General features: G+C 39.4%; 2 protein-coding genes across 3 annotated transcripts in view; one reads left to right on the top strand and one right to left on the bottom strand.

Moving 5' to 3' along the window:
- LOC138033754 (arf-GAP with SH3 domain, ANK repeat and PH domain-containing protein 2-like) overlaps positions 1 to 2,312 on the top strand; it is a 32,227-nt gene extending 29,915 nt beyond the window's left edge. Inside the window, exons 34-35 of the mRNA XM_068881561.1 lie at positions 161 to 289; positions 956 to 2,312. Of these exons, the coding sequence (XP_068737662.1) occupies positions 161 to 289; positions 956 to 1,030 (204 nt within the window). The 3' untranslated portion in view covers positions 1,031 to 2,312. The remainder of the gene's footprint in view (positions 1 to 160; positions 290 to 955) is intronic.
- LOC138033759 (uncharacterized sodium-dependent transporter YocR-like) overlaps positions 2,312 to 12,232 on the bottom strand; it is a 23,437-nt gene continuing 13,516 nt past the window's right edge. For both annotated transcript variants that reach the window (XM_068881574.1, XM_068881575.1), the window contains 7 exons: positions 10,179 to 10,307; positions 9,102 to 9,241; positions 6,271 to 6,362; positions 5,536 to 5,637; positions 5,082 to 5,131; positions 4,318 to 4,438; positions 2,312 to 3,890 (listed from right to left, as the gene is read on the bottom strand). In XM_068881574.1, the coding sequence (XP_068737675.1) occupies positions 3,720 to 3,890; positions 4,318 to 4,438; positions 5,082 to 5,131; positions 5,536 to 5,637; positions 6,271 to 6,362; positions 9,102 to 9,241; positions 10,179 to 10,307 (805 nt within the window). In that variant the 3' untranslated portion in view covers positions 2,312 to 3,719. The remainder of the gene's footprint in view (positions 3,891 to 4,317; positions 4,439 to 5,081; positions 5,132 to 5,535; positions 5,638 to 6,270; positions 6,363 to 9,101; positions 9,242 to 10,178; positions 10,308 to 12,232) is intronic.

The following is a 12,232-nucleotide window of genomic DNA, read 5'->3' as shown; positions in this document are numbered from 1 at the left end:
CTTAGTTTCGACACTTACGATTGGTTTGAAAAGCCTGGTTTTACGAGACGGAAAGTCCAAAAATAACTCCATCCTTATAAAGGCCTTGACTTAAATATCGCTGCACGCTTCCGCTAAAGTGTTTCTGACATTTTTCTAACTTCGTCCGTTCTCAATGCAGACTTCCTCTGGTCTTCCACGTCGAGTGCAAGCACTTTACGACTGCGAAGCCGATAATGACGATGAGCTTACCTTCAGGGAAGGAGACATCATTTTAGTAACAGGGGAGGGGGAGGACGCGGAGTGGTGGGTAAGTATCCATTAACACTCTGGAGGGGATAGGAGGTATTCCCTATTTTAAAAGATTGTTAAAAAGATGTAGAAAAATACAAACATAGAATCAACTTCGTTTGCTCGACCCGTTCTGTAAATTACAGCTCTCTGTTTTATCCATATTTATAACATGGAGGGCAAAATTACTGAATACTGATTGGCTGAGACCGAGCGTATTTTCATTAATTTTAGTAATTGCCCCAGGTAAAATTACTTTCATGCAGTAAATGTTTTTGTATTGCCCTCGTCGCCGCGTCTGAAAATACTTGTGATATTAATCCTTAATTTTACTCGGTCCCATGCGATTATCCATACTAATTCATGGTCCGAGTGTGAATATCATAGAACTGGTAAAAACGCGACCTTTACTTGCAGGTCAGCCCTTGAAATAGAAGAGGTATTTAATAATAAATAAGAAAATAAGGGAAAATACCAGAGATATGCCTGATGAAATGTTGTTCTCGCTGGACTTAAAATGCGTAGCTTCGCATTCAGATCGGATACATTTTTGTCTGAATTCCATTTCTCACTGTCTTTAATGTTTTATCTTCTCGCAGCTTAGATTTAATTTTACTATCTCAAAAACGTCAACTGTGGAATCCCAGACCCATTTGGTAGCACTTCTTTGTTAATTGTTTTTCAGATGGGAGAGATCGAAGGGCAGCCGCAAAATTCTGGAGTTTTTCCCATCAGCTTCGTGAGAGTTCTTTCCCAGTAACGTCTAGCCACCATAAGCAATTCTTTGCAACAGTCACGCAATCTTCTAAGGCGGTCACGCATGCACACCCTTCCCTATCGTGACATTAATTTTGAGATCCTCAAATCATGCTAGTTTTACAATGCACGAGTTCTGTTCTCGTTTAAATACTTTGTATAAAAATAATTGTATCTTCTACAAGAATCGGTCTTATTTTGTAGCTTCAACGTTTTATCTCCCAGAAATTTTTAACTTTTATAGTTGAAATGCTGAAGCCTTTGAGTCGTTTTGACAAACGATTTGTACAAATGAGTACTTAATTTGTTCCAAAGACAGAAAAGACATGAGCTTTAATTTATTTGAAGAATGTGTATTTTGATCAAACGACATCAAAGTAGTTTGTTGCCGATGCAAAACAAGTTTTATGGTTTTGCTCGCGTGAATGACTGAATTGATGTATGTTGGTTCTGTTAACTTTTCATTTTTTTTTTGTGAGTAGCAATTCATCCTGTTGCTATGATAATAGTCCAAACGCGATTTTAAATAAAATAGTAGACATTAGGATGGCGAAAATTGTAATATTATTGGTTTTGCAAAGTATTACATCGGTTTATAAGCGAGTGTCGTGGAACCAACACCGAAATATTTGAGTTAAGTAGCAGCTCTCATAGCGAATGTCGTTGGCTCGATACCCAAGCCAAAACAAAAAAAAAACAATGACTTATATTTAAAAACAATAGAAGCTGCTTACGACACCAAACAATAGCAGGTTTCTAGAGCTGCTGCATTACTGAAATAGTTAACTTTGCTTAGTCGTAACAGACGCAGACAATCGAGCGAATCAGAACGCAGAACGAGTAAGAGTATTCATAATTGTTTTAATCTTATTGGCTAAGAATTTGCTGCGCGATGTTTTAGCCAATCAAGGAGTGTAGTAATTCAAATCCTATGGAACCGTGAAATTCTTTTCGATACTCAATTGTAAACCAATCAGACTGGCTATTACATTCCCAATCCTTGATTGGTTGTATGCATGCAGTAGTTAAGGATCTTTGTTAAGTTCCTCATCAACGTAACTTACAGGATCCCAAAGCGGACTGTTTTATTTATCGAAAGCATTGTTTAGGTGCCTCTGGTTTTGTCATATTGCAAAAATTATTTTTATGGTAAATAGATATTTTATGGTAAAATTGTCATATCTGTAACATAAATTTGCTCGAGAAAATGGGTTTTTAGGTACAATGGAGACTCATTGGTAGACTGAAGATGTATTTTTCAAATTAATTAAAGGCAGTTCCCATATTCTTTATTGTACATGTCTATTTTATTTCGTGTGGATCACACCTGGATGTGAGAAATTTACAAAAGCAGTCCCTAACATCGATAAATCAACGTATAAAAAAGTTATATTTTTAGAGGGGTTTTCATTTGAGAACCGAAGCACTTATTTTGACCAATCAAATCGTGTGACGCGGGAAAGCAAGCCGGGGAATAGACAGTTTTCGAATTCTCACGGCTGGACTGAATCTAGCACGAAATGAAGGCTAATGCGGGCAAGTTAATAGACCTTATTCACGATGGCTGCCATGTTGGATTTGCTATTATCATGCAAGTTCGAGAGGTTATAACGAACACCTTAGCCACACAGATGATTTGTTTGACGTTCATTGAATATTTATCACCTAAGCAGTAAAATACAATCATTACACAACTTACCTCGAAGTTTTTTTAGTGAAAAATGAGCAGATAACGAAGTAGAAAGTCAAAATGTCAAAGGCAATCAAAAGATAAAAAAATTTTTTAGAAGGTACTTAATTCTAAATACTAAAATGGACTTTTTGCAATGTTATATTTCAATATTTCGTTGAGCCGATTTTCCGCAATTTGCTTTTTTTTCAATGTTTGCCCCCCAGCATAACGCATGGCTAATTTGCATGACAATATGAAAACCAACATGGCGGCTATCGTGAATAAGGCCTATTTGCCTGCATTAGCCTCCATTTCATTCTAGATCCAGTCTAGCCGTGAGAATTCGAAAATGGTCTATTTAGCGAGCAATTTTTTAAGGTACTATATCGTCCAGAGCGCATGTGCGAATTGGTCAGAAAGGTTTGGAAAATGTGAGCCCAATTTTCAAGACTCCGCGTAGCTTATTTCATCTTCTTGAATCGCGTTAGTATGAGGAATTTTTGCTTACAAACAGTCGTAAGTAATTGTAGAAGGTTTTTGTGATGAGAATTAAGATTCTGGGCCCGGTTGCTCAAAAGCCGATTAACGCTAATCCCAGATTAAAAATTAACCAAACAGTTTATTTCTCGTCTCTCAAATGCAGTTCAGCGCTGATATTCCGCAAAACTTTATATTAATAGAAGTCACCCTTGAAAAGCAAAAACAGGCAAAAGAAACTTTCACCAAAAAGTTGAAAACATGAAACAAAAGTTTATGCTAATCCTGGATTAAGTTAATCGACTTTCGAAGGATTACATTCCTGGAACTGATATGTCCATTAGCGTCGACAGTCGGTCCTTACTACGCATGTGCTCCAGCTGACATAGTCTACTCAGTCCCTTTAATCCTGCGGATTCTCAAATGAAAAGCGCTCTCTCTATGAGGTATAAGTGCATATAAAAATTGTTTCCTTTCTTCGTTAGTGGATACGTGACGGTGTCCGTCACGAAAGTTGGAAATTGTGAGAATGTGGCGTTAGATTCTACCTACAATCGAACACCGAAGTATCATCTTGATTGCCTTGTTCTGCGTTAGTGAATACTTGACGCTGTGTATCTCGAATACTAGAAATTCTGTGAATCCGTCTTCTTGTTCGGCGCCGGAACATCCACAACGCATTCGCCAAGACCAACAATGTTAAAACGACAAGCCACTAAAAGGAAAATAATAAGATAAGAACCAGCCCAAATAAGTTGAAATCAGAAATCACTGTCGTCCGATTTAAACACTGGAAAGATCCTGCAGGCCTTCAAGCCATGTTTTTGTTTGATAACGCATGTGTAGGAATAGAGTGTTTTCACTCACGTGATCAGTAACCTTGTTTCTCCACCGAAACAAAAGAAAACATTTGCATGATAAAAGAGCTCAATTCCCGGAGGATTAGTTGGGGACACCAACATGGCCGCCGTGACGTCACGTGAAAACACTCTATGAAACCGGATATTTTCAAAAACGGGTTGAAATGTTCGAGGTGAAAAAGCAATCTTTAGCCCACGCTCTTCGTCCTCCTCATTTGGGAAAAAAAGGAGAAAAATCCTGTAGCAGACTAAAGAGCCACAGGATTCTAAATGTTTTCTTACCTCGACCAGACATGACATCAAGGACTCTCGCCCTATATCATACCACTTGGTCTCTTTATCGTGCACTGTTTCGATTACAAACGTCACTATTAACGAGACTGCAATTACGGGATCGACAAACCTGAAAACAGATGAATGAAAGCTTTGATTGAATTCAGCTGAAACTCTTAAGTGTCGGCACTTTCGAACACTCTAAGGCGGGTAATTACGCAATGGTTTTCCATCTGAAACTTCAAGTACGCGAATTTTGTTAAATTAAGTCTGAACGCACAACTGTCCCAAGCTGGAGCTGTCCTCAGCAAACATGGAGCTCTTTGAATTCTCAGTTTCACTATTGCAGCAGAACACAGCTCTATCGGGTTTAGGAAAATGGGACATATTGTCTCCGATACGTTTCTATAGCTGCCCGCTGACCGTAACGGTCTCCGTTGTCTGATCAGCGCTCCACAGCAGACGCAACCATTGCTATGACAATTTCAACCGCGTTTTGAGAGATTATAGTCCGGAAAGAACAGGGGCCCGTTTCTTGAAAGTCCCGAAATCTTTTCGGGCCCGAAAAGCCATTTGTGAAATTGCTAACCGCTTGTTTTGGAAAGCCGATCTTTTAAATTGTTTTCAAGCTAACTAAAAGAAACACGTCTGTGAAGTTTGACGACTTAAATCCTTTCCGTTCTTGAAATACAAAGGGAATTGTGACACCCGAAAGTGGCCCGTAAAGTTTCGGGACTTTCGAGAAACGGGCCCTAGGACCGAGTGTGACGTACTTGATGATGTAATCCCAGATTCTTGGCAGGGTCCAGTCTTCAAGTCCAAACTGAAGCATATGAAAACAAAAACATTTTATGGCTAGTTTTCATTACCGATATAAAGAACGCTCTGATTGGCTAATTGTCGGGGCTATATTTTACCATGACGCCCACAGGACAGTTACAAATTATGCAAATTAAAAACAGTAATTAAATTAACATGCCAATCAAATATTAAACATTTCTAACCTGAGACTCGTTCTCATTCTTACTCGTTTTTAACACCATGTACAGTGGCTCTTTAATGTGAAGTTCAATTCGAGTCCTGTGTGTTCTTATGTGAACCAGGAAACAACTATTGCTTCATATCTTAAGTCGATAAAAGGCGGGTTACAATAAAGAAATAGGAAAGAAGTTACCTTTACTGATCTAGTTTTAACTTCAGTTTCGTGATTCCTGTTGATTGGCATACCTGATTAACTATATCATCACGGAACTTTGAAGTCCCATAACGGATTGGTATGGTTATTGCCACCACACCTGCCAAGACCTGACCAAATGCCCACACAAAGTCCTGTAAGTATATATAATAAATAAAACGGTGAGACTGGACCTCTTTGCAGATGGGTATGATAAACCGTTGGTCTTTCACAGGGCACGCACCACGCATGTCCAGAAATTCACCTAATCATGAACCCATGGGTTCCTGACCTAATTGAAGGAACGCTCCAGTTTTGACATCCAACACGAAGTGTGTCTTTAAGTCTAAGCATTTGCTACCTATTTCCAACAATAAGGTAAAAAAGGGTAAAGGTTAGCGTTATTTTCAGCTTTGGCTGGATAACTTCTGCTGTTTATCCTTTCTTGAGGAGCAGCACTTTGGAGACACGTCGTAATGTTAATTAACAATTAGACCCTTCGCTCGCAAGGGCTACGGGTCAATAGCCCATGAGGCGAAGCCGAATGGGCTATTGACCCGTGGCCTTTGAGGACGAAGGGCCTAATTGTTTTAATAACCCACCCCCCCCCCCCCCCCTTACCCCAAACAGCAATCTGACCATAATTTTCTCTGTTTTTACGACTGTTGCGCGTCGTCTCAGATTGAGTCAAGCTTACACGAAATCGAACAAAAGCAGGCAAAACGACTCCTTTGATAGTACTTCTTCGTGTTTGAGCGCACTAAACTGAACCTTACTGAAGCTCTCACCTGGTTGACTAAAATATCAAGATTCAAGGCAGATGGGATTCCAAGGCAAAATATCCCAAGAGACACAAGGGCCAGAGAAAACTTCCGGGGGACTGTTAACAACGAAAAAACAACATTCCAATAAATTTCACGTGCTAAGTTACATTCAAGGAAATTCCATTTAAATTAAGAGAATTAACAATTATTCGCCCAAGGCGAAGTGAATATTGGTGAATATTTACAGAGACGTAGTCGAGGTAAATCACGATAAAAGGGCACGAAAAGTGCTTGATTAGCTTAGAAGCCACGCCTCCAAAATGTTATAATCACCGGGTAGCGCGGTGAATATGACACTAACTTCTTACATTCACCGCTGAAAATTATACTAAAATGCGTTATTCGTACTTTGTTCGGTTCCATTGTACGCAAGGAAGTGATATGAAAACGATAGAAGTAGTAAGAAGAAGCGAGAACAGCAGATGAGTGCTTCTCTCTTTTTTTTTTTTTGTGAAAGAGATTGACAAGGAAAGCGTAGTTTTCTGTCAAGTCTACTTGTTAAAGGGGCTATGTTACGTTATTTAAGGGTGTTAAGGGGAATTCTTCAGTAAATCGTGAGTTTAAAACTCGAAAATGGTAATGTAGAATTCCTTTACTGATCATGAAATTATCGTTACATCACAAACAAGATGATTCTGAGCACAGACGACCTTAATCCAGGCAATTTACCATGAAAACTTGAAAAACGTCGGGCCGACATTTTTCAAGATTACTCAAATACAATTAGTTTCAATCTTGTCCATTTGTGTCCATCCATTTATGTCGTTCGACAGTTTTAAGAGGCTATAGGGTGTTTTTGCAAGGCTTTCTTGTTGCCATGGTAACTTTTTACGTCACAAAAATGACTGTATCTTGCTCGGCAATAATTGATGTTTCACATGGTACCATAAGATTGCTGTTACGTGATAAAGAGTTGTACTGCGGTGTCAATCCTTCTAATTAAATAACAAGGTCTCTTGAAAGTGTTGAAACTGCTTTGAGCCACCTTAAGCTCATTTCTTTCATGTTATGTACAGACATCAACTAACTTCTCCGAAGAGAGAGGCAAGACAGAGAATTTTCGTGCTCTTTTGAAAAGCAGCAGCATGTCGTTCGTCGCGTCAATTAAACGCCTATGTCACGTCATTTTTACAGACCGATCAATTTTTAGACTACCTTTCCCGCAAGAAACAAAAGCAGTTCTGGTTCGGTGACGCAAATTTCCGTTTCCGTCGTTGCCATTTGGACGAGGACACATTTAGAACAGTTTTCACTGTTAAGTTTGTCGTTTGCAAATGAGGGGAAAAAAAAACTTTATCTAGGACTAGATTAGCAGCGTATGTCACTTAGAATTTAAAAAAACTCAAAAAACCTTAGGAATAACTTTAGAAAAAAAAACTCAGAAAAAGTTGAGTGAACGATACGGAACACAGTTCAACGGTTGAAGAGCATACGCACTTATCCACTACACTCTCGAGACAAAGACTCCAAACATTGCAATTTTAAAGTATTGTAATGAAGCTAACCCTAACAATTATTGAAAGCTAATCAAATAAAAAAGGCTTGGTTCCTAAGAATGGCATCGACCGTTTACGAAACGGAAATTAGGTTCGGTGACGCTATGACGTCAAGTTAGCTTCTTGTGATTGGTGATTGAAGTAAAATTTCTATGGGAATCTCATTCGCCGGAAATTCAATCTAAAAGTAAATTGGTCTGTGAAGACGTCGTGACAGGAATATAAGGCTGTTGTTCGTTCCTGGTCATGGGCTCCTGGCGCGAAGTAAAATTTCTATGTTAGCACGGTGCTCTATGAGGAATGATGGCCCAAACCAATCATCGCGCGTGCGAAATCAACGCAAGATAGAGCGAGTTTCAATCGAGTGTCGTAAAACCAAAGCCAAAGTAATTACTTTGGCCAATCAAAAAGGAGGGAGACAATCCAGTAAACCAATCAAAACTCGAAGTAATCACACGCAGCCGGCACAAAGCGCGGGAAAATGTGCACGAGCGAGCCACGATTGCTTTTGGTTTCGCTTCTGATTGGTTGAAAAAGTGGCGCGAGAACTTTGAACCAATTACTGAGTGAAGTAATGCAAAACCAAAGCAATTAGCTAATTCCTTTCGACACTCAATTGAAAACCGCTCTAAGAGAGAGAGAGGTTTTCCGTTTAAACCTCAGTGCCTTGAACTGCTTACAGCGCACATTTTTATCACAAATCTTGAAAGGAATACACTCAAAACATACTTTCCATTCAAAAGAACTTGGAGTAATCGCGAAATTATTCCAACCACGAAAAGTTGTTTCTCAGACGACATTTTCGTAGTCCCTTCTAGTAAACTGAAGTGGACCAACTACAAATATACTATACCTGCCAACTCTCACGCCTTAGGCGTGAGTCTCACGCCTGCGGGTTGAAAACTTCGATCTCAAGCCGGCTCACGCTTGCGGGCCAATTTCTCACGCCTGATTGAAAAATGTGAGTTGTTGCCGTCTTGCTTGACACAATTTCCAAAAATATGTTAACTCAGACCCATGTAAGGAACGAAAACCATGTGTAAAATGAAGAAATGACAATACCTTCCTCGCGATCTCTGATTTTTGAAGTGAAAAGCACTGGGAGCGAGCTCGCGTTTATACGCGTTTATACGTCTTCGGAAGACTTCGGACTTCTTCGGAAATCTTCGGAAATGATTGTGTCGTCTTGAAAAATCCCAGCACTCCCAGGATAAAAATCTCACGCCTATATTTCAGAAAAAGTTGGCAGGTATAATATACTATTACAAAACCAACAATTTATGGCCGAAAAAAACCCACTTTTCATTTCCTGCAATGTGTGTATCGGTAACTCGAGCAAAGCTACAAGAGAGGTGACACCAGCCAGAGATAAACACAAGAAGAACAAACTAGACAGAATGCGACCTGGAACTCCCAGCTCCGAGTAGAGCACAGGCATCCTGGACAAGATAAGAAAAGCAAATACAAGAATTAAACAGGATATTTTGCAACTGCAAGTCGATGCGGTAAGGCTAAGGTTGGCCAAATCCACACGTGTGAGTTTTGTTTGAAAACACACAGACATTTTCATGCCTTTTCGCGTATCGTCCACCTTAACACGACCAAAAACGTCAATGAAAATGAAGACTTTTGACAACTGTTTATGAAGTGGAGACTTTCGAAAAAAGGAATGAAGGAGTAAGTTTCTTACGAAACTGTGGCGCTGACGTTTCGAGCGTTAGCCCTTAGTCAGAGAGAACTAAGGAATAGGTTGGTTTCACGTGACGTCATCGCTGCTATGTTGGTGGACGAAAACAAAAGGTCTCTCATTTTCTCCTTTCGTTCGTCCACCAGGAATCGTACATTGCATCATTGTTATCTGTGTCTCTAGAGATAAGTTACAAAGCAGGTACCTATTGTGGGTTGTTGGTGGTTTTTATAAGAGCTGGAAGAGCTTTCGGTAGAACAATGGTGACGTGAATACACGAATAAATTACTTGAATGATCGATGAATGAAAAGCGTTCATTGAATCTGTAGAGTTGAGAGTCTTGAGAGTGCCAAGTTGAGAAAAAAAACACACTCTCGAAAAAGCTCTCGTTGAGGTGGGGATAAGTTAAAACGCTTCATTAAAACCGCAGGAGAATTTTAACATGAGTATTTTACTTCGGTTTCTTTGTGCGTCAGACTAGAAATGTGAAGATGATATGTAAAGTGTTGCGTGGTTGAAAATAGTTTGCTTCGCTTACTTCGAAATAAAATCGGACAATTTTGATGAGATATATTTGTGGATGGGGAAAAAGGCTAATCTCTTTTCTAACCTTCCATTAATGGGACTCAAATCCCCAGGGTATCCCTGGGGAATATTAAAGCTCCGGTTTGACCGGAACAAAACATACCACAAGAAAGTGAGACCTGTATTGGCATATCCATCTTCCTTGAGTAATTTCGCGATCTCAGTCGTGTTAACTCCTTCTTTGATTTTTGTAGAGAAGACCGTAGAATACAACATCACGGCGCTAAGCAAGCTGCGAGAACCACAAAGGAAAACAATTAAAACAACGTAATTAGAGAAAACGGGGAAAGCTTTTGAAGGATCGATAATGTTACCATTTGTTTTCATACGATTGCAAAGAACTGCCTGGTTTTTAGCATTTATCAAATAAGGTAGTTTTTAAACCTTGGTTGCAATGCTTGGGTGCATTATGTAAAAGATATAGGAAGATATTTTGTATCTGTTCGGATTCTGCAACCGAAAATACAAGTAACTGGAAACGCTATTAGAACTGGAAAATAAAATTTGCGTCGAAAACTCGTCAAAATCTAAAGGTGATTTTGTCTCTCTGAAAATATTAGCTTTGTAGAAGCAATGAGATCGAAATTTTTGTCATAATATGAAACTTAAGCTCAAAAAGATATTTCACTCAAAAATAACAACGAAGATCCTATTTGACATCATTCTTAGCCTTTCCCAAAAGATTTTTACCAAAAATTTGTCGAAGGTCCAAAAGTTACTCCGATCGCGTTGCTTTTAAATTACTACGTTTACTGATTGGCTTAAATTTCTCGCGTCAGATCAGACAATCAGAAACAAGCTAAGCCGCAATTATTCGTTGCGTGTCCACGCAATTTCCCGCGCTCAGCACCGGCTGCATGTATCCGCCTGTCGTTGTTTGGCTGATGGCTGATTCGTTTCCTTGTGTCTCTTGTGATTGGCCAAAGAAGCTATACATTTGTCTCTGTTTTACGGCTCTCATATTGAAGACCGATCCAATTAAAAAGGACTTTATATCTGCGGTAACCAAAAGGGAGTTTAAGAATTGGGACCTTAAGATCTACGACGGCGACTTCAACGAAAACGTCACCTCAAAATATCACTTTGCTTTATCATAATTCTCTCGCGCTTATTCTATCTCGTTCACTTCTTACTATTTGGGCAAAGTATCGTAAAAATAAATTGGTACGAGCAGTTACAAAGTGAAAATAGAGAATGAAAGATTCTCTATTGCATGCTCACGTTGTCGTCAAAACTTCAAATTTGGTGATTTCACGTCGTCCTTGTGCAGAATACCACAAGAATACTTGCTAAAATCCGTGCTGCACGTGCTGCACGATTATTTATGCTCTTTTAACCAATGATATCATTGTTTTGCGCCATTGTTGTTGCCGCGTCGCCGTCGTAAAATCTTAAGCTCCCTAATAGGAAGTTTAAGAAACCACGACGGCTACGGCGACGAAAACGTCACTTCAAAATATAAGTTTGAGCTATTCTAAGTACTTCATGATTATTCCATCTTGTTTATATTATTCAATATGAGCGAAGTGTCCTATAACTGGATTGGTACGGACGGATTTGAGGTAAAGAGTGAGACTGAAAGATTCACTGTAGTTTGTCCACGTTGTCGTCAAAACCTTAAATTTGGTCATTTCACGTAGTAGTTTTGACGAGTAAGGGAGAGAATTGTTAAAAAATGCGTGCCGCACGTGCAGTACGATCATTTTGGTTCTTTTAACCAATAATATCATTATTTTTGGCGTTGTCGTTGCTGTAGCCGTCGTCGTTTCTTAAACTCCCTAATAGCAGTGACGACGGCTACGGCTACGGCAACGCCACAAAGCAAGAATATTATTGGTTGAAAAAGGAAAAATGCTCGTGCTGCACGTGCAACACGAATTTCCGTGCATTTCTTTGCCGTACTCCACAAAACAACAACGTGAAATCACCAAATTTTAGGTTTCGACGACAACGTGAGCATATAACAATGAAAAAGGTCATTCTCAGTTTTGACTTTAAAACCGTTCGTACCCATCCATTTACAGGATAGTTCGCCTGTACTGTACAAGGTGAACAAGACGGATTAATCGCGAAATCCTTGCGATAGCGCTAAGTTATATTTTGGACTAACGTTTTCGTTGCTGTAGCCGTCGTCTTTGCTAAAATTCCCTATTAAAC

This window comes from Montipora capricornis, chromosome 14 (genome assembly GCF_036669925.1).
Source record: "Montipora capricornis isolate CH-2021 chromosome 14, ASM3666992v2, whole genome shotgun sequence".
In the NCBI taxonomy this organism is placed as follows: Eukaryota; Metazoa; Cnidaria; class Anthozoa; order Scleractinia; family Acroporidae; genus Montipora; species Montipora capricornis.
The sequence above is the reverse complement of the archived record's forward strand: the minus strand, read 5'-3'. Positions and strand labels throughout refer to the sequence as shown.